Source organism: Dermacentor albipictus, chromosome 9 (genome assembly GCF_038994185.2).
Source record: "Dermacentor albipictus isolate Rhodes 1998 colony chromosome 9, USDA_Dalb.pri_finalv2, whole genome shotgun sequence".
Classification (NCBI taxonomy): domain Eukaryota; kingdom Metazoa; phylum Arthropoda; class Arachnida; order Ixodida; family Ixodidae; genus Dermacentor; species Dermacentor albipictus.
The window spans coordinates 127,995,808-128,017,582 of record NC_091829.1 but is presented as its reverse complement, the minus strand read 5'-3'; the positions used below and the strand labels follow the sequence as shown (position 1 = coordinate 128,017,582).

The window sequence follows — 21,775 nt, the reverse complement described above, 5'->3', positions numbered from 1 at the left end:
TCGGGGGCGTAGGCAAGCCAGTTTGTTCGGGGTGCAAAACACAACAGGTACCCCATACCTCTTCGCCACCTTCTTAGGGTTGTGGCCCGTCTTCTGGTAATAAAGTACCGCCTGAGGCTTTCTTCGGGGATCCTGCTCGCCTGCCTCGTCCCCCTTGGGATTATGATTACGTTTGTGCTTCTGCAGCAGAGTTTTTGCCGCCAAGGGGCTGACCGAACGAGGAAATCCGGCATTTAAAAGCCGCTGGACCTTATGCTCGAAACTACACTGGAGCTGGTGAACACACGTCCTAATCGCAGACCCTAGGCAGAGCGTCGCTACGCATCTTATACCAATTTTGCAATGTGCAGAGTGCTTGGGCAACAGTTGTTTATCCGCTTGCGGAGAATAGTGCCAGCAAACATGTTCATTTAAAAACCTGATGTTTATATGTAAAATCTGCCGCTCATGAGTTGCAAGCTCATGCGCAAAAGACAGACCATTGCCGCAGGGTTCGAAAAGATCCGAAACTTTGTTAATTTCGTCAAGGCAAGGTAAAGAATTGCCCATCGTAATTTTCTACGCAACTAAAACGTTTAACCCATGTGGACCCTTAATGCAGTGGTCAAGAAGCCTATCGATTTCCAAAATAGCTCACATAATAAACGTTCTAGGCACCAAACGATACAAATGCTCTTCTTTCAAGAGCGATCGGTTGTCTAAAAGCGTAAAAGGGCTACTCAGATAAGCACCCAATAAGGTTAAAAAATTGTCAGTACTCAGTCCAACCGCATTCTCGAACTCTGGTTTACCTCTATCACCAATACGTGTCTTTAGAGCAGCAAAAAATTCATGGCGTGGTGTAGAATAAAACAGGTATTCTATATCAATAGAATACCCGAAGCGAATATTCTTGTCACGGAAAAAGGAGGTGACAGCGTCCGACTTAGGAATAACGAAAGCATCTTTCACTTCTATGTTATCAATGAATTTCAACAGGAACTTGCGGTCCTTAATTCCTCATGTGTAACTTTAACTGACAATCGCCCTGAAAGGAACATCCGTTTCTTGCGTTTCCGCACTGAAGAAAACTGTGAAGGAAGATTTCTTACTTTGTTATGTACATTTTGCTAAGGTATTTAGGTCATTAGTTTGACATAACTGCAAAAAGTGTTTTCTTCTTTTTTTTCAATCGTGACACCCAAGTTTTTAGGGGGCAAAATTTTTGCTTACGGTCGGACGCGCTTTTCCATGATAGGCATCTTTGCTCAGAGCGACGAAACCTCCTTCCTTGTCGGCTTGAAAAAAACAGGAATATTTTACTAACAATATGTTGCATGGGTGATATCTCATCACTGGACTTACGACTCACAGCAAACTTATGCAGGCAATCAGGATCTTCAAGCAAATACTTCTTACGCTATTCTGCATCTTCTTTTCGCGCCATGGAACGGTTCATTGCTGCCACGTCACGCACTGCAGTTGTTGGCTCAAGTCCACATTTGGGTCCTTTTTGCAGCACTTTGACGATATCTTCCGGGACGTGGGGGTCGCTGATGACATGCAACCTGTGGGTCATCTGTTTGCTTTGCTTGGTATTTTATTGTAACCTAAGCAGTTCAACCAAAGTAGTTTTCCACGAAGATTCAGTCAATTGGTGAAAGATGCATTTTAGGTTTTTCAGATTTTTGGGAGCCAGCCAATGTGGGTCTTGAGTGAAGCAAAGTATCCGTAGACACTCATAGTAAAGTTAAATCTGTCGCCAGAGTTCGGAATGAACAATCTTGCTCACCCGTTTGATCTGTTACCATAAAGGTTGAACAGGTGCGAACAGAGATAACTTCCTAGGTACCAGGCCTTCGGGACACAAAACCCCGTAATATTTGCCCGGCTCGTCGCCGTCACTATGTAGTTCAAATGTCATTATGAAGAAAACTTGTTGCCGACCGAGGAAGAGAAGGGCCCACTGCATTAGAAATATACTGCACAATATTTTTGGGAGCCGGATGGTGTTTGCTAGAGCGAGAGGGTGAGAGCGAGAGCGAGTGAGAGGCCCCGAGTAGGGGCCCAGTGCTACACTTTCTCCTTTTTTTTTTGACTAGGGCACAGAAACACATTTGCTGCCTCATACAGCGCCCGTCCAGTCATGTCTTTGTGTGTCCTCGTCAAAACAAGGAGCGCTAGATTACTTTACTAAGAAAAAAAAAACCGCCTTTATTCAACGCTGTGAAAGGGGATGTATGGCGAAGCTGTCGCCGACGTTACAAGCATGTACTACGTCATGAAGTGCAGCATTCATCCTCATTATTCTAGGCCCTTTGCCAAGCGCAAGTGCATTGTTGTACTAAATGAATATTTAAAAGTAATATGTGCCAGAAAACTGCGTAAAGTACGACGTGCACACAAGCTGTAGATACGATAGCTTCGGGTTGTTATTCGAATAGGCGATGGAGCCGTTAGTGCAGCAGACATCCTCATTCTCGTATGCGCGCCGTGCACGCCGGCGGACGCGCCACTGGTGGCGGCCTTGCGCAGAACACGCGGGAGAGGAGCCTGGGGCGCGCCGTAGTTTGTTGTGTTGTTGATCGTGCTTATCTGCCTTATTCGTGTTTTCAGAGCAAGATAGGCAACACCATTCGCCCGTATGGCGTGGTCAAAGCTTCAGCGAATGTCGAAGAAGAATTGTTGCAGGATGGGGGGCTCAAATACCGGTGAAAACGTGCCGATGATACTGTTCAAATCATTCCCAGCAAAGCCCCATCAGCGGGAGCAACGGTAGCAAAAATGGATAATCGCTTCGAAGGGAAATTTCTAGTTCTCATCCTTTCCTTTGTCTCGTTGGTGTTTTTTTCACTCGATCATAGACACGTGAGCAACGAAGTTCGTCTGCAGTGCAGCATGAGGTTTAAAGGCATTTCGCTAAAGTTCGGAATGCTGTTTGCCGCTTATATAGTTTTCCGCTTCTTTACCGCGTTGCGTTAGCTAGGAAGCACGACTGCACGAGCGCATTGCGTTGTATGTTAAAGCTACTGAAGTTTGCAAGAACTGAAATTGTTGGTTTCATGTGGCGCGGTAAGTCCTTGCACCAGCTGTCACGCACTTCATGTTTTTATATCTATTTCATGCGTGGCTTCGCACATGCTGAACTGTTGCTAGTTGCTCCATGCATAACTCTTGTCGATTCTTTTGAGCTGCGAAGTATTCACCCTGCCTTGTTTGTAAAGGGTATAAATCACGCTGTTTCTTATCGGAATGATACCAAGGAAATGCTTCTTTAACAGCTTTATTCTTTTCGCACGAGGGCATCTCAGATATTGTTTGCGTTTTTGGAAATGTGTTTAGAAAATAGGTAGTTCAGGGCGAGAATTGCTAATAGCTGCTGCATATGGTATTTTTGTTCCATTTCTAAACTAAATTCCTTCTTATACTTACGCTGCAGATGACTAAACCGGGCCTTGCCGCCAGCGCTCATCTGCGTTGACTGGCGCTGCTCTGCCTTTAAATATATCATGTGGCACCTCTCTCTAGTTATATAAAAAACTACTGAAAAGTTAGTCAGTCTTTAGCTTTGTACGTTTCCAAGCAGCTCCCTTGGGGAATTTAAAATTGCACGAACTGCAGCGGGAACGATAGTTCTTCGGCGTATGCAGAAGAATTGCATCGGCGGTACAGCACTAACACGCGCGTTTATTAACCCGTGTGTTAAGTCGCTTCGTTGGGTAGTGTACGCGTTTCCATCAATAAATTGGCAGTTGCGCTTTTTGAGGCGACTTCGACTGCACTTATTCGGTGATGTCACGTGAGTTCATGGGCAGAAAAATCACAACGGCATATGCAGAGATTGCACCGTGCGGATTTGTTTGACATAAATCTGCACTAACGATGGGTGCTTATTATTCAGGTACAGAAGCAGCATTGCGGCAAGGGTAGAATAAAAAAAAAACATCGATAGATCGCATCACTCAACAAACTTTATCGGCTAGTGAACACTTGCTCCACGTCATGTAAATGGGGTTCATGGCGTCTGTCTGCGGGACACACCTTGCACGTATGTGGACCATGTCGTCCCAAACACCGGTAAAATCGTGTTCATACCCGCTCGCACAGAGGTCAGCATCTTCCCTACAGCTGACACCGCAGTAGAGGCAGCCTGGCACCCGAACAAAGGAGAAATCGCAGCCGCGAACTTCAGCCATTCTTGCTGCAAAGGATTGTCGTCTGCTACTGCTCCCGCATGTACTGTTGGAAGCGTCCGCTAGGCGGCTTTCAGTAGCGCCTCTATGGGGAACCAGCGCTGGAGTTTCCACGACACCTACAGCATCGCCCTGGCGGTCAGAACGTTCACAACTCAGCCGCTTCCGCAGACGAAAATTGCTACTGGTAGTGGCGTTGCGTGCGCTGAAAGTCGAACGAAAACAAAAGGATGCCGAGGGTATTGTTGCGTATACAAGTGCCACAACTACGTCGCGATGAGGGAGGATGTATCCTCTGCGTCTTTCCATCTAAACCCTACGAACAAGAACGGAGGCGGCGTTGGATCCAAGCAGTCAGGGGAACGGAGTAAGTTCCTGTCTTGTCGCCCTGTCAAGCGGTGTCGGGCTGGTTTCGAAACCGAATTTCGCGCGTGTGCTTGGTTTATTCGATAGTGAAGACGGTCAGCCATGGCAGCCAGTACCAAACAGCAGAATGTGCAGTCGGCATTTCCTCGGGAACAAAATGAGCAATAGCATGCACCATCCGGCATATGTACCAATCATTTTTCCTTCGCAATACCACCGCGAAGCCCCTTCCAGTGCCACCGCACGAAGCGAACGATATGAAAAGTAAATATTACCCATTCATTGCCATGAATTACGTGGGAGGGAAGCTGCTTTGTAATACGAGTTGTGTGCGCATACTGCCGGCACACGCGCGACTAAGCCACCTATGCGTTTTTTAAAATGCGCATGCGGATGAGGACTCGGTGCTGAGATGTATCCGGTAAATTTATGTAGTTAGGGCTAAATGTAGCCAGCTTTGTTAAGCCCGGACCACACGTACGCTTGCGGACGCGCGCAAGCTCGCGTTCACGCGCCCACCCATGCGCAGATGGTGCGACATGGCTCGTACGCGTCGAAACGCGGCGTGAGCGCGGGGAACAGCTCCGCTCTGTTTTCACGCGCTCGGCCTGCGTCGCGTCGGCGCGCTTGGCCAGGCATGGCTACGCGGCTATGGCTCGGTACGTGCTACTCTCAGTGAGGCCGATTTATGTCATGCAAGAAAGTGCTTCTTTTTTCGATTTTGCAATGATACAACAGCTCTCAAAACAAAACAATTACGTTTACAAATATTGAGGCTTCAGCGTGGTACAGAAAGGCTTTCTTCTGCTAGATTTTGTTTGCTAGACCGGAAGTACATTTTCCCGCAGGGACCAATCACAAGGTGCTGCTTCCTAAACATCCGATGGCTTGTAACTTTTGGCGCCAGTTTTGATAGCACCGCAATCGATTCGCGTACAAGTTGGTCCTTCATTCTGTGCGCGTACTACACAATAATGGCAGCAGCGGAAGATATATACATCGATAACGAGCGCCTAATCTCCGCTGTAGAGGCCCGGCCGTCCTTGTGGCTCTCTCGCCACAGGGACCACAAAAATCGACAGAAGAAAGCTGCCCTGTGGAGGGAAGTGGCAGCGATAGTTGTGCCCGGTGTGCAAGGTAAGCTTGCTTGAATGCTGCGCTGTTGCTTGAGAAATTTTCGTAAAATGGAACTACTCTTTTGCACAGACGGTGTCACCGCCGTACAGAAGCGGTGGAAGTCGCTTCGCGACAAATTCCGTCGCTGTTACAATGACGCGACGTCCCAGAAGAGCGGAGCGGGAGCCGAGGAAGAGAGCGAATGTTCGTGGCCCTTCTTCGAGCTCCTGATGTTTCTTCGCGACACAATGGAAACGAGAGCGTAAGTTTAATGGCGTGTTATTTTGTCGCTTAGAGGAGTAGAACTCGTGCATCGCCTCACTATGTTAAACTGTCCTATTGGACTGCCGTTGTTGCGAGATTCACAATTTCATAAAAAACTACGTGGATGATGATCAACGCAGTGCTGTTCGGTCCGCAAAACTCGGACGAATTTCTAGCTCGCGTGTAGTTTATAAGCATGGCGAACCGTGCATTTCACTGATCGCCAAGAAATTCAAAACACCATCCACGGCATTCTAACATGAATTCTTCCATATGGTGCTTCTCACTCAGCCCAGTAGCTCTAGCAAGTGCCCACATTCAGTCCACTTGTACTAAAGCTGCAACATTGTAAGCAGTCGCGCAGACTCTTGGAAATCTCCCGAATTCCACACCTAGTGTGGAGAATCTCATTTGACTCGCTTCCCTAGCCAAATGTTTTTCTACGACCAGCCAGTCTTTTAAATTGTGATGAATTCCATGTATTTTGTAACATCGGCTGTTAATGGATCAATTAACCTCAATGGACGGGACCTGTGGCTGTAGCTAGGTTGTAAAGCATATAGTTTCATCAAATGGCACTGTAATATTTGTTTAGCATGCATAAAATAATTCAGTGTACCATTTTTAGATACAAATGTTACTGCACACAGCACATTTCTAAAAATTCAAGGACTCAGGTCACTCTTAACATTGCATTTTCCAGCAGTGCAATATGGCTTATTTATGGGATAACAAACATTACTTCTAAAGCATTAACTTTTTTCAGTAAGGGAAGAGACTTGTGTTCACTGAAATGTAGAATGTGCTACTATATGGAATGGCAATGTAAACTAGAATAAAAGTAAATGATGACGCTAAAGTGTTATGTGTATCCATGTGTTATTGATATCTTTGGGTGACCCCTTCAGATAAAGAGCACTTGTACAATTTAATTAATGAACTTTATTTTCACATTGCTTTTTGAATTATTTGAAATATTTACAGCCAAAAGTATCTACAATGAACATTTCTTTCTTCAAATGTATCAGCACATCAGGGAACTTCCAAATGCTGAGCCAGCAGGAGGAACCTGTCGGAGCAAGCCATAACAACCTGGAGGAAGGGCCCACTGCTGCAGAGCTCTTTGACGACATGTGCCACTTTGCCAATGAGGAGTACGTGCACGTGTACGAGTTGGAGGAGCAGGAGAAGGAGGCGGAGGATGTGGTGGTAACAGAGGTGTCGGTGCCGCCAGCGGCAACGCCTGCACCTCGTGCACAGGCATCTTCAGTAACGTCGTCCGGCACGCCTACGAGCAGGAAAAGAAAGGTAAATGCAGACGATTTGTTGGCGCAGCAGCTTCAGCGTGTCACCGGTGCTCTCGAAACAACAAAGCCGACAGATCACATCGAGCTGTTTGCAATGTCACTTGTTCCACTCATGAAACGAGTGAGAACGGAAAAACAAACGGACATGTATATAAAGATTTTGAATGTCATTAAGGAATTAACTGATTAATTTTTTTCTTTTTGTCATACTCGGCACCTTCTCACTGCAGCTTCAGAGTGCCGATCGCACATCGCCAAAGAAACAAAGGAGCAATGTTTGGGCTATCTGTTCATTTTGCTCGTCCATGTGCTGTCTGCACCATGAAGGCACAGTGATACTATAAACCAGCACATCAAGGCTGCAAGTTTTTCGAGTATGTTTGTTTTCTTACTTTTGTATACATACTTTTACTTTTAAATTTAATGTGTTGTCGACCTGTGCAATAACCTTCTCAATAGCGAAGTTATGGAAACCAAGAAAATGTCAGAAGTTGCTCATACTGCATTCCACCAGGTACTCATACTATTTTTCTTTATTTTCTTTTTCAATGTGTTCAATTCTCTATTACAGTATGTTGATCTCTCACTTCTCATATATTCACTCTTTATGTTCCGTCTTTTATTGTGATGCTGCATACTTTAACACATTATATGCTTGTCACTGATACTTCATAAATTTTTTATTTTTCATGTGTTCACTTTGCACTTATTTATGTGCTTTTGATGTTTATTGCTTACTTTTATTTTCTTGTTTCTAGTCGTCCTTACATAATGTCATACATTTTAACTGGTCAATGATTGCATGTGCCTTTTACCTGTGCAATACTCTTTTTGATAGCCCAGTTGTGGAAACCAAGAAAAGTGTACCTCCAGATACTCGTACAACCATAGTTATCATATTGAATTGTGTATTACTGTACTTTGATGCCTAATCTCTTATAGGCTTGCTTTTATGTCCTGTTTGTTACTGCTTTATTTTGATGCTGCATTATGCATTTTTAACACGCTAGCTGCTTGTCACTGATACTTTTATTTCAAAAAATTAAATTATGGGGTTTTACGTGCCAAAACCACTTTCCGATTATGAGGCACGCCGTAGTGGAGGACTCCAGAACTTTTGACCACCTGGGGTTCTTTAACATGCACCTAAAGGTACGTTCACAGGTGTTTTCGCATTTTGCCCCCATAGAAATGTGCACGCTGTAGCCGGGATTCGATCCCGCGGCCTCGTGCTCAGCAGCCCAACACCATAGCCACTGAGCTACCACGGCAGGTACTTTTATTTCGGCTTTTTTATGTTCTGGATAAGTTTTCATGTGTTCAATGTGCACTGGTCAGTGTTCAGTTTTTATTTTCCCATTCCTAGTCATCCGTACATGACGTGATACATTTTAGCTTTTCAATGCATGCACGTGCCTTTCACCTGTGCTATACTCTTCTTCACAGCCAAGTTGTGGAAACCAAGAAAAATGCGTACCTCCAGATACTCGTATGGCTGTTTTTACCATAGTCCTTTGTGTATTACTGTAGTTTGATGCCTCACCTCATTTATTTGCTTTTTATGTCCTGTTTTTTACTGCTTTACGCTGCATTCTCCATTCTTTAACATGCACGTTGCTTCCCAATGATATTTTTATGTCGTTGTTTTGTGTTCAATTTGCACTTATTTATAGGTGCTTTTTTTCCTATTTGAAGCCCTCCTTACATAATGTGATATGTTCTACCTCATCAATGCTTGCACATGCAATACTCTTTGCAACAGCATAGTTGTGGCCTGCCACTTCAGGCAAACTGCAATGGAGCGAATGGGGAGTGACAGTTGCATTCGCGGCAGCTTGGCTGGCCAGTACGGCCCTACCTGTCAAGCCAGCAGTAGCTGGGTATGCTTAAATAAATGTATTTTTTTGTGGTTGGAAATAAAATGTTTACGGTTTCGATAGTCATGAATACCACAGTTCAAGTCTATTTCTACTCCACATCAAACATCCAGTTACCATCAAGTAGGTGGACTACACACTTCACAACATGGATGAACAAAGTAATAACACAAACATTTTTTCTTGCACAGGTGCCACAAAATTGACACGTAAACAGCATGATTGATAAGCCACAGTGAACAGCAATTATGAATGACTGTTATGAAGTCACAATGTGGCTTTTGCTCTTTCGAGGAAATGCTCACCATCATTGCAGCTGGTAGAACTGCTGCTCACGTAGACGCTTCAAAGCGCCTTCTTTGGAAACACCTGGTTGGTGCCACTGCCATGGAACCTCGCCTACTCTGCTGCAAAAATAGGCTGCAAAGAGGTTCCTGGCATGTGCAGCTTCACTGTCGTAGTTTCTTGATCGTGTTGACTGAAGGGGGGTAAACTGCTGCATTCTGTCGTCTCCCAACGCAGCTTGGATGCGTTCGCGCCAGCGTCCTGCTACAAAGTTTCCAAACTTGTCCTCTTGATCACTGTAATTGTCCGACTGTGGATTGAGGACAGTTAGGAAGTTGTGCAGGACACAGGCAGCCTTGACAACAAAGTCCACGTTTGTGGGGAGCAAGTTAATGGTCCGCAGTAGAATACGCCACCTTGCTGCTGTGATCCCGAACGCGTTTTCAGCACACCGTCTGTCGGAATATAGCAAACAAACATTGAAATTCAAACTTCAGAAACATTTATTTTTAAAAAATGGTTAGAAGAACCTGTTCCCTTAGTCTGCCTTTTTGAGAAGACATGTTTACAGTAATGATACAAAGACTGCAAGAAATCCAGTGTCAGAAGTACTATGCGTGTATTTTTCTTGCGGTATATTAATTCCTTGCGCAGTACTTGTGCACTTTAAAGGGACACCAGAGAGAAGCTCTGAAGCAGTTCAGATTGTTCAAGTATTCTTCAAGACCTCTACTTGCATTGATTTTGCAATAAAAGGTTGATTATTAAAAGAGAGAATGACTGTCAGTGTCTCATTTTTGAATTTCACTATCTTAGTGCACCATACCTTGCTCGGCTCAACCTGTAGTTGAAGACTCTTCTTTCATCCTCAAGTTGCTTGGAAGGAAATGGGCGCATAAAGTCTTTTCTTAACTGAAAAGCTTCATCCCCAACGAAGACGTGGGGTAAAGCTGTTGTAGTTCCTGGGAGCAGGCCAAGTGAGGGTATATTGAGGTCTCCATTGACAAGGGCCTTGCCAAATGCAGAGTGTTTAAATACGCCTCCGTCGCTCACGCGACCTTCAGCCCCCACATGAACAAGCACGTACTTGCAACTGCTGTCAACGACAGCCATGAGGACAATTGAATATGTTCCCTGAAATAAAGCATGCATGAGGACAATTGAATATGTTCACTGAAATAAAGCATCAGAGCAAGTGTCGACATTCACATGCAAACAGCAAATTTACGGCCACTGTCAGGCAATTTGAGTGGCCTGTTTAGCAAGCAAGGCTTGGTACTATTGTCACCTGCGTACTATCGTATAAGAAAGTTTACTGAAATGGCTGCAGAATGCAGGCAACTGCAAAAGCATCAAAGGATGCTCTGGATGTTAGTGAGTTGTCAATCGTTAAACTCAATAGTCTCCTTTCATACTCGTACCCCTCATATGCTTGAAGGTTAAGGAACCACAATACCTCATTTTCTACCCATATGCCCATTTGCATTTGAGTTTTTTTTTTGTACCGCACTACAATGCACTGTACATGGCACCTGACTTGCACTGCATGTAAATTGTAACATCTACAAAGCACCTTCCTGGCAGAATTGCAATTACAAAAAGAAACAGCATCCTTAGTACACAAAGCAAATAAAATGAAAGCATAGCAGTTTACCTTGTAGTTGAAGTAATTACTCCCAGAATTTGGTGGGCATGTGATTGCTACATGTTTTCCATCGACAGCCCCCAAGCAATTGGGGAATTGCCATCGAGCTAAAAATCCTTCAGCAATCTTCTCCCACTCCTCTTGGGTTGCTGTCTAGAATAGTACGGCACTTGCCATTACTACTGACTGGAAAAATCAGTGGCACACAATGCCCATATTGCTAGAAAGTGTGCAGTGTCATTTCAAGTGATAAACGTAATTGCTATGTCCACAGGACCAAGCTCGGTGTAACACACATTTATGCAGTAGAAGAAATGCTTTGCCTCTAATGTACCAAGGCAAAGTTGATTACCTAGTGTTTTGGTACTGCTTGAAGGCTGATCATTCTTTAATTAATTGGCAAACATTTTGGCTGCACTACCAGCAATCATCACAGTGCAGCAGTTATAAGTGAAGTGTAATGGCATACTTACTTGCATGAAATGATCCTTGAGGCGTGCCCATATTGCTCGACATGTGTCGTGTATGCATTGCCTGGCAGTTTCAAGACCTACACGATATAACAGCGCTACTTGGCATATCTCCTGCCCTGATGCCAGGTAACTGTAACATGACAAACAGAACGAAAATTGCCCTCACACACCAATCTAACTGAGGGGTTTTACGTGCCAGAACCATGATTTAATTATGGGCACGTGCCCCCAATGCACTGGAAATCTGCATATTTACATTTTACCCCTCATGAACCAATACAAATAAAAATCATCCCATTTCTGCAAGCAACCCCATAATACATAAGAGATGTAAAATAGCAGGAAATTGCTGTTCCATACACAAACTGTGGGCCAGCATTCCCTAGCCTGAGAAACTGGGCCCTAGCCTGATAACTACCATGCTATGATTAACCTCTGTAACAGAAACACTTCATAGCAGCAGCCTATGCAGTTTCTTTAAAATATACAGCAAAGTATAATGTTAAAAAATGAAATAGCATTACGACTGTAGCAGCATATACATGGTACTCCACTGGTAAATAATTTTACTCACAATGTGGAATGTACTTCTACGAACCTCAATGTCATCGCCAGTCGCTCTGCAGGCTCCAAGGGCTCCCTGATGAACTGCTGTCGGGTCAGGTCCGCAGCGACAAAGTTTAACAGCTTATCGAAAAGCTGCGGCGTCATTCTGTAGTACTTGCAGAAAAATCTGTGATCTCCTTGTCGCATGCGGCACATCTGCAATTGCCATGAAGAATGTAAACAATCATCCAGACATAATAGACGTGGCTGCGAATGGTCGTCTCATGTGTTAATGCATCGTATGTACCTGATCGCCAAGAGGGTGACCAGAGGTCATTTGCATCACTAAAACAACAATGAACTTGCTAAGCGATATAAAGGCGAGCAGAAAGCCTTACAGATTAACGACAATGGGGGCGAAATGACACAAAAAGAGCGCGTGCATATCGTCTTTTCAGCGCTGCACGTGTTTCTTAGCAATTACAAATTCAACCAAGGTCAGATACTGAATAGAGACACGACAAAACACTTCTGCGTAAAATCAGCAGAGTACTTACAGCTGTGTGGTAAAGTCCTTCTTGCTTTCGGGCCAAAAACACAGGTCGCACCCACCAGCGTCGCCGCTGCCTGCACCGTCGTTGGTCTCGTCTCCTCTTCATTATCATGAGCAAGAGTATCTGTTCCAGCAACAGTAAAAGCCTCGTACGAGTAGAGACTGCGGGCATAATGTCGACGGGATGGAGCCAGGGAGGCGGGACGACGCGGGAAACGCAGACGACGCGGAAAGGCGGGAACGCGGCGCCGTTGATAGCGTGCCAGTGCTGCTGCCACATCATGCGAAGCTGATTATGTCGTGTAAGACAGCGCATTTTCATTTTTTTACGTTGGTTTATTAACTCTAAAATTATAAAAATGACGTTTATCACTATTTGAGCATTTTGCAGCACCGTAAATATTTCTGTACGAAACGATGTCTTCTCAACCGATTATGTGTGAGCGCGCAGGAGCGCGCGCTTCCGCGCGTACTTGTGGATGCAAACCGCCATTACTCGCGAGGCGCGGCAGGCGCAAGGCGCGCGAACGCGAGCTAGCGCGCGTCCGCAAGCGTACGTGTGGTCTCGGCTTTACGGATCCAGCAGCGGAGCAATCAAACCCTTGCTTTCGCGAGTCAGCTGATGCGATAAAGCTTTCTTCTCCATTGACTGCTGTGGCGAAGTAACATCAGAATTTTTTATGTCTAGCAAGAGAAATATGGAAAGACTTCAGGCCAACTAATACTTCCGAAACCATAGCGCAGTACGACCGGAGCCATAGCTGGCAGATTTGCGGGGCGGGCTGCCCCACACGCATGGCAACGGCACACAGCGCAACCATTAAGAAACGCACGTGCTCGCCGCGACACACTGTGAAAAATATATAAAGCCTTAAAAAGCTTCTTTCGTCATTTCGTCACTTGATGGCGCTAGCTTCTTTACGAAATCTGTCCACTTGAAGCGGCGCGAAAACGCAAACATACGAACTATAGATAGTTTTAGCTGGGCGATTTTACGGCGAGCGGGGCGGAGCGGGCGAGCGGATACACCAGCGGAGAGACGCGCGAGAAATTGCCGGGCGGATCGCCCGTCTTCTCGAGCGGAGTAGGGTCACTTGCTCTGCTGCTCCACATATTGGTCACAATTCGAGTTAGAGTGAAAAGAATATCAATTAAACCTGCTAATAATGCGCTGAAACTGTTTGCTAAAGGTAGGTTCTGTGTTTTTAGTTAATTATTTGGTAAGTGTTGCGTTTTAGATGTACAAAAGAGCAGTCTGTTAAACAGAATAGGTTCGCCAGAGCTGGCCAAGTCAAGCCGAAACAAAAGAAGTAAGCTGTTTCCGCGCGCATTCGCGTATTGTCGGCTGCTATACTGTTGTTTGCATCATGCCGAAGAGCATACTACAGGACCCGCTGCTGCTGTCGTAACTGACCTGGATCGAGATTGGAGATGTGCTGTGCCTGGGGGTATTTGGAGAGACACGATGTGAGCCACTTTCAGTGCACAGAGTTCTGAACATTGATGCTATGGACGATGGCGTCTTTATGACCTATTTTCGTTTCGAGAAGGAGCATATAGGCAGACTTCAGCGTGCCTTCGCATACCCGATAAGGGAGTAACTGCGTAAAGGGTTGCTGTACCCGGAGATGAAGCCCTCTGCATTACCCTACGACGGCTGGCATATTCCAACCGGCTGTGTGATCTTGAAGATCTTTTCGGGCGACACAGTTCAACGTTGTCATAACTGACGAACGAAGTTCTGGGCCACATCGACGAGCGGTTTTTTCATTTGCTCGACAATGTAAATAACCATTCTTGGCTCAATCTCGACACGCTGGAGAAACTCTCGCAGGTAAGTTGCAATTACAGCAGTATCAATGTCAAGGTTGTCAAAATTGGCAATTACAAAGTTACACTCAAAATTTCACTTAAAATTTTCAGGCCGTTCACGCAAAAGATGCCCCGCTGACAAACTGTTGGGGCTTCATCGACGTCTTCCTCAGCTGTGAAACATCTCCGGGCTTTCTTAACTTGTAAACGGGCCTGAGCTGTGGTCGCCGTAGACAACGCAGCAGCGCCGGCGCTTGTGTTGACGGCTGCCATCTTGAATGCCCATACACGCCCGCGCGCTTTTACGCACGCTCGCGCGCTGCCTTTAACTCCGCTGGAGAGGGCTTCCCAGCGGGCGTGAGCTGCGCTCCGTAAAAACGCTGGCCGGCCCAGCGACGTGCGCATGCGCAGTGGCGTCTGCGCTCGTCCGCTCCGCTCCGATGGCCGTAAAAACGCTCAAGCTAAAGCTCCCTTATAATACGGCCGCGCACGTGTGTGTCATCTGGTCGAACGGCTGGGATATGCCGCGTTTCGTCGCCAGGCGACATGCAACGCACTCTTTTCGACGCGCCGCCTATCCAGCGCTGGTTCCCCATAGGGGTTGCACGAGACGTATAGGCACTCCGCATAGCGCAAGTGAGTTACTGAACTAATGAATTTGTAAAAGTTAGATGCTCTAGTATAACCACTGCCCAAAGCTGTGCTCTGGTATAACCACTGTCCAAAGCTGTAGAAAGGATGAAGACACCAGTGGCAGCCGTCAAGGTCACCTGCTTTCTGCGAATCTCAGAGCTGTATTGCGACGGCGCTGCGACCGACCATTCTGAATAGCTGCCCGGGCACTAGTTTTTGGACGGCAAGGGACAAGCAGACGTGACGAGCGGATCATACGCACCTCGGGGCCTCTCGGTAAGCGCTAAAAAATTTCCCTTTCTTATTTTTACGCACATGTGTTAAGTGGTGTTCAAATTCAGCGAAAATGTATTGTGTACCAAGGCGCACTCAAGACCACGTGCATGTGTGAGATGCGGGAAACAAGAAGTTAAGGCAACCGAGAATTGACACTATGTCGCGCAACCTATGACGATCAGCAAAATCCGCAAAGGGGGGACAAATTAGCGGATCTCTTACTGGGCCGCACCTATCGGCGACAAGGTAGCCTTGCTGCCTCCAGGATTATCCTACTCAGCTGTACCGAATGCTCGATTGTGGTAGTCGGAAGTTCAAATGCCCCCTCCCCTGTTTCCCTTTTTTTTACATTCTCCAGTGCACTACATCTGCAGACTTGGAGTGACACCTGACACCGGCAAAAGATGCCGAGAGCGAGTGGAGCTATACTAATCCAGAAACAACCAAATTAGGAAGACCCACTAAGCTTGAACAAAGACACTCCCCCACCAGAACAAAAATATGCCTGCCTGGTGCAGTATTCGGAAACAACCTCCCTAATGATCTCTTCAATTAACCAATGGCCCTCAGTCCCCTGCGGCTGCGGAGCAGCTGACCAAGGCGGCGGTCAGACTTGCAACGCAGCAGAGGGTGCTATGGGTCCGGACAGGCCGCCATTGGAAACTGGCCCTTGCAACGTTTCAGACCCAAACCCTCTCGAGTGAGGCTAGCTTTGCAGAACTCTTCGAATCCGACATTGTTTGGGATGTTATCGGCCTCCGTGAGATTAGAAGAACTGGTGAGGCTTACACATTGCTGAATAACAGCCTTGTCCTCTGCTATAGAGGTCTCCCAGATAAGAAAGAATACGGGGTAGGATTCCTAATCCATAAGGACATAGCGGGCAACATTGACGAATTATACAGCATCAACTAGAGGGTAGCAGTAGTCGTAATAAAGCTCAATAAGAGGTATAGATTAAAGGTAGTACAAACCTATCCTCCAACGTCCAGTCACGACGATGAGGAAGTAGATCAGTTTTATGAAAATGTTGAATTAGCGATGACGAAACTGCAAACGCGGTATACGGTAGTAATCAGTGACTTCAATGAAAGTGGGGGAAAAGCAAGCAGGTGAACAGGCAATTGGCGACTATGGTGTGGATTCTAGAAGCCCTAGAGGAGAGATGCTGGTAGAACTCGCAGAAAGGAATAAGCTGAGAATACTGAACATATTGTTCAGGAAATGTAGCAACAGAAAATGTACCTGGGAAAGCCCTAATGGGGAAACAAGAAATGAAATTGATTTCACACTTTCTACCGATGCCAGCATAGTGCTGGATGTAGAAATGATAGTTAGAGAAAAATTTAGTGATCATAGGTTAGTGAGGGCCAGAATTTACCTCAATTTGAAAAGCGAAAGATTAAAATTGGTCAAGAAAAAACAGGTCAACTTAGACACAGTAAGGGTAAAAGCAGACAAATTCCGTCTGGTACTTGCAAACAAACACGCAGCCTTAGAACAGAACGATGATTATCACATAGAGCTAATGAATGAAACCGTAACTAGGTTGGCTTCAGAGCTAGCAATTGAAGTGGGACGTAAGGCACTAAGGCAACAAGTAGGCAAGCTCTCCCAAGTAACACAGGACCTAATAAAGAAACGAAAAAGAATGAAAGTGTCCAACTCAAGAGATAAGATAGAATTCGTGGAACTGTCAAAACTGACCAACAGACGAAAGTAATTGATATTAGAATTATAACGGAACAAAGACTGATGAAGCCGTAAAAAATAGACATAGCCGGAAATCAGGGAGAAGTAAGCTTGGCATAGGACAAGCCAAGATGTAGGCACTGAAAGATGAGCAAGGTAATATCATCAGCAATCGCGAAGGTATAATAAAAGCAGCGGAAGAATTCTAGGCAGACCTATACAGTACCCAGAGGACTAAGGAGTACTCTAGGTGAAACAATAATGAACAGTATACAGAAATACCTCCTATAGCTAGAGATGAGGTCAGAAGGGTCCGCAAGGGTCATCCGCAAAGCATGAAACAGGGAAAAGCGGCAGGAGAGCATCTAATAACAGTTGATTTAATCAAAGATGGAGGAGGCATAATGTTAGGAAAACTGGCGGCTCTCTAAACGAAGTGTCAATCGACAGCAAGAGTCCAAGAAAACTGAGAAAAATGCAAATATTATACTGATCCACAGGAAGGGCGACGTGAAAGAACTGAAAAATTAGAGTCCCATTAGCTCACTCCAACTATTACATAATAGATTTACCAAAATAACCTCCAATAGAATAAGGGCAACATTTTTGGACTTCAGTCAACCAAGCGAGCAGGCTGGCTTCAGGAAAAGATACTCTACAATGGATCAGATTCATCAAGCTATCGAGAAATCCGCAGAGTACAATAAGCATCTCTATATGGCTTTCATAGATTACGAAAAAGCGTTTGATTCTGAGAAGATACCAGCAGTCATAGAGGCATTGCGAAATCAAGGATTAAAGACCGCTTACGTAAATACTTTGGAAAATATCTACAGAGATTCCACAGCCACCTTAACTTTACACAAGAAAAGTAGGAAGATACCTACAAAGAAAGGGGACAGACAAGGAGACAATCTCTCCAATGCTGTTCACGGCGCGCTTGGAAGAAATGTTCAAGCTATTAAATTGGGAAGGTTTAGGTGTAAGGATCGACGGCGAATACCTCGGCAACCTTCGGTTTGCCGATGACGTTGTTCTGTTCAGCAACACTGCGGACGAGTTACAACAAAAAATTGAGGACCTTAACAGGGAGAGGGTAAGAGTGGGGCTGAAGATTATTATGCAGAAGACAAATAAATAACCTGGCAAGGGAACAAGAGTTAATAATAATATATGGGGTTTTACGTGCCAAAACCATTTTCTGATTATGAGGCACGCCGTAGTGGGGGACTCCTGAAATTTTGACCACCTGGGGTTCTTTAACGTGCACCTAAATCTAAGTACACGGGTGTTTTCGCATTTCGTCCCCATCGAAATGCGGCCGCCGTGGCCGGGATTCGATCCCGCGACCTCGTGCTCAGCAGCCTAACACCATAGCCACTGAGCAACCGCGGCGGGAGGGAACAAGAGTTCAAGATCGCAAGTCAGCCTCTAGAGTCGGTGAAAGAGTACGTTTACCTAGGTCAACCTATCACAGGGAACTCGGACCATGAGAAGGAAAGTCACAGACGAATAAAAATGGGTTGGATGGCATACGGCAGACATCGTGAGCTCCTCACTGGGAGCTTACCGTTATGATTCAAAAGGAAATTATACAATCAGTGCATTTAACCGGCGCTCCCATGTGGCGCAGAGACATGGAGACTGGCAAAGAAGCTTGAGAACAAGCTAACGACCACGCCAAGCGCGATGGAACGAAGAATGCTAGGCATAACTTTAAGAGATGGAAAGAGGGCAGTTCGGATCGGAGAGTAAATGGGTATAAACGATATTCTAATAGACATTAAGAGGAAAAAATGCCTCTCCGCAGGTCATGTAATGCGCAGATTAGATAACCGTTGGACCATTAGGGTGACAGAATGGGTACCAAGATAATGGAATCGCAGTGGAGGATGGCAGAAGACTAGATGGTGCGATGAAATTAGTAATTTGAGGGTGCTAGTGGGAATCAGTTGGCGCAGGACAACAGGCACTTTTGGAGATCGCAGGGAGAGGCCTTTGTCCTACAGTGGACATTATAGGCTGATGATTAAAGTGATGATGATGACAATGATGATGATGGTGATGGTGGTGGCGGCGGTGTTTGGTGAACTACATGGTGTTGCAGCGCAAGAAAAGCGGAAAATAGAGAAAGTAAGTGACACACAGAAGAGAAAAACAAATTCGTCGCTAGATTCACAACTGTTCATTAGGCACAAAGCTTGCTACATATATACCGCGCACAACCTCGACATCAGGGGGCTGCAATTAGCACGCAACAAGTCATCTTTTCTTGCGCCGAACCTAACAATTACATTTCCACATCATATAGCGAAACGGATTTTTGATTAATTAATTCTAGACCCCTGATATGAATGTGATATGCCTCTAGCTGTTTCCACGGGGTTTTATCTCTACTGCTACCTAGGACGCTCACCTCGTAAAAACATGGCTTACAACAGCAATATCTGCAATGCGCAGACAGAGGACGCTAATATCATTTTTGTTAATTGTTTGCGTGTGGCCTCATTTGATTGTTCACACAACGTCCGGTCTGTCTGACGTAGGAACACGAGGGAACACGCAAACAAGTTAAAAAAAAGATATGAGCGCACATCTCGCTGCGCATTGCAGATCTTGCTGTTCTAAGGCACGTTTTTTTTAGGTCTGAATCCTAGGTAGAAGTAGAAATAAAATGTCGCGGGAAATGCTAGAGACATATCGCATTCTTATCAAGATATTTCAGAACTGCAAAGAGTGCAGAGACGGGCAGTGAGCTGTCATGTGGTAAATGCTACATAGGACAAACAGGAAGATGCAACCATGAGCGCTTAAGCGAGCCCAGAAATGAGCCTCACAGTGTATCAGTCGACGGTTTCCTTGCTTTCCATTGCAAAACATGTCCATATTGGTCATGTCGCCCACTTGTGGCCGTAACTACATCAATGGCAGAATTGGCCAAAAGGCTCTCCAAATCATCCTCCGCGTTGGCCAACATGAAAGACGAGTTAGACACAACATTTTCTGGATACCGGGGCACACTGAAATTAAGGGCAACCAGAGGACCGATAGGACCGCTCGCAAGCATACTAACTCAGTGGACCTAAACGGAGACCCCGAGAACTTCATGACAGTGATCCCGACGTGCTCCGAAATACTAAATTATCATAGAGGAACGAGGGTCAAATACTCGCCGCCCCATAACATGCTTAATCAAGAAGAGGCAGTTTGCTGGCGAAAGCAGCAAACAGGAATCGTCCGCCAATTCTACACATACTAAGCAAAATGTTCCCAAACCAATACACGGGCATATGCCCATGATGTGGCGCAAAACCCACCCTTATCATATCACATGGGAATGCAGCAGAAACAAAACATTTCACAATATAGAAAATCCGAGTGTGGAGCAGTAGAAGAGTGTGCTCTCCAGCGGCAACCCATGCATCCGACGGGGGCTGGTACACCATGCCTGGCGAGCAGCCACGCTCAGTGGTGCTCTGGAATAGGGACGACAACCCTCCAAGACAGGAGTCACCATCGACAAAAAGAAGATGGAAGCACTCGGTCGGGCCGCTGAATGACTCTATAATTTAGAGCAATAAAGTGCATCCTATCCTATCCTATCTAGAAAATACCACAATTTAGATAGTGATACGCGTGAATGTGTAACACTAATCATAGAAACGGAGCAAATCCTCTCGGCCGCTGGCCAATGCATCAGCAAACCGTCACTGTCATTGTCCGCGAGATAGTTAGACTATTTGCGCATGGCATGAAAGCTGACCACATTCGCGATATATCATTTAGGTTTTCTTGTGTTTTCCTCATATACCGGTTTTATATTTTCTTACCGTGATATACGCAAGTGTTTCTTCGTGGTTGATATCACTGCTCTGCGCGTGGGTGTCGGGGGTATAAGTATAACCGATCCTGAAAGCAAATTTTTGTTTTTGATAATTAGCCCTTGTCTTCCTCTTCGTTTCTTCTACCGTCCTTGTTTTGCTGCGCTATACAGATACCTTTCAAAGTAGTGCAACGCACGCGTAATGTGGAGGGTGTTGGCTTCGCTCCTACCAGCAGAAGATTTTTCTCCCACTTTCATTTGCCTTTGCTTTATTTGCTATATCCCTATTGCAATCACAGTTAATTTCCCCATTGTTTCTGTCGACCTCTGTTGAACTTGTGCGGTCATGATTAAAATTGTGTTTTTGAGGAACCTTAAAGAAGAGTACGTTACAAAGGTGACACAACTATGCACGACGCCGGTGGGGGGGGGGGGGGGGGAGGGAGGGCGACCGTTTTTACTGGCCCCCTCCATGAATCCGCCACTGAGCTACAACACTTTCGAGTAGAACAGGCGACTGTGAAACATTCTTGAGGGCACTCATCGTGCGCAAGAAGAGTGCTCGCACCTTCCGCTTCACTGCAAGTGTGGCTTTCGGAAAAGCCATCAGTCGTGACACTCACGTTGGCGTCCGCAAAAGACGGCATATTTTGCTTCTTGTGCTTTCTTCATCAAGAACGCCGTCAGGAATAACATCGGCGACTTCCCCCAGAATTTTTCCTTCACATGGCCAAGCCACAGTCACCAGTAGAACATAGCATTGGCCTGCGTCAAAATGTTGACAGCCGTGTGCTGGCGTCTCAACTTCCGTAACTTCGACAAAATTGTTCTCCGAATGGACGCTGTGCTCCTGAAGAGCACTCGATCTCTGTAGCGTCTCGTAACCAGTCTGAAGTTCGATGTCATTTTGTCTAATCTATCCGTCCTGCGCATAG

The 21,775-nt window shown here is 45.7% G+C and overlaps 1 protein-coding gene and 1 long non-coding RNA gene across 2 annotated transcripts; both read right to left on the bottom strand.

Annotated features, from left to right (window-relative positions):
• Positions 1 to 6,866: 6,866 nt before the first annotated feature.
• On the bottom strand, positions 6,867 to 10,505 carry LOC139046670 (uncharacterized). The gene is made up of 3 exons (XM_070526417.1): positions 10,214 to 10,505; positions 9,408 to 9,842; positions 6,867 to 7,206 (listed from the first exon to the last, which is right to left on the bottom strand). The coding sequence occupies exons 1-2, from the start codon at positions 10,498 to 10,500 to the stop codon at positions 9,410 to 9,412; spliced, it is 720 nt and encodes a 239-aa protein (XP_070382518.1). The 5' UTR covers positions 10,501 to 10,505; the 3' UTR covers positions 6,867 to 7,206; positions 9,408 to 9,409.
• Positions 10,506 to 11,505: 1,000 nt separating this feature from the next.
• LOC139050208 (uncharacterized) lies at positions 11,506 to 12,803 on the bottom strand. Its single transcript, XR_011508806.1, has 3 exons — positions 12,609 to 12,803; positions 12,104 to 12,267; positions 11,506 to 11,635 (listed from the first exon to the last, which is right to left on the bottom strand). It is a non-coding gene; the product is annotated as an uncharacterized lncRNA (long non-coding RNA).
• Positions 12,804 to 21,775: the final 8,972 nt, after the last annotated feature.

Coding starts and splice junctions, on each gene's coding strand:
- LOC139046670 (XM_070526417.1), bottom strand. CDS start 10,500: ATGGCTGTCGTTGACAGCAGTTGCAAGTACGTGCTTGTTCATGTGGGG. Junction 9,843..10,213: donor TACAGGTTGAGCCGAGCAAG/GTATGGTGCACT, acceptor ATATTCCGACAG/ACGGTGTGCTGAAAACGCGT.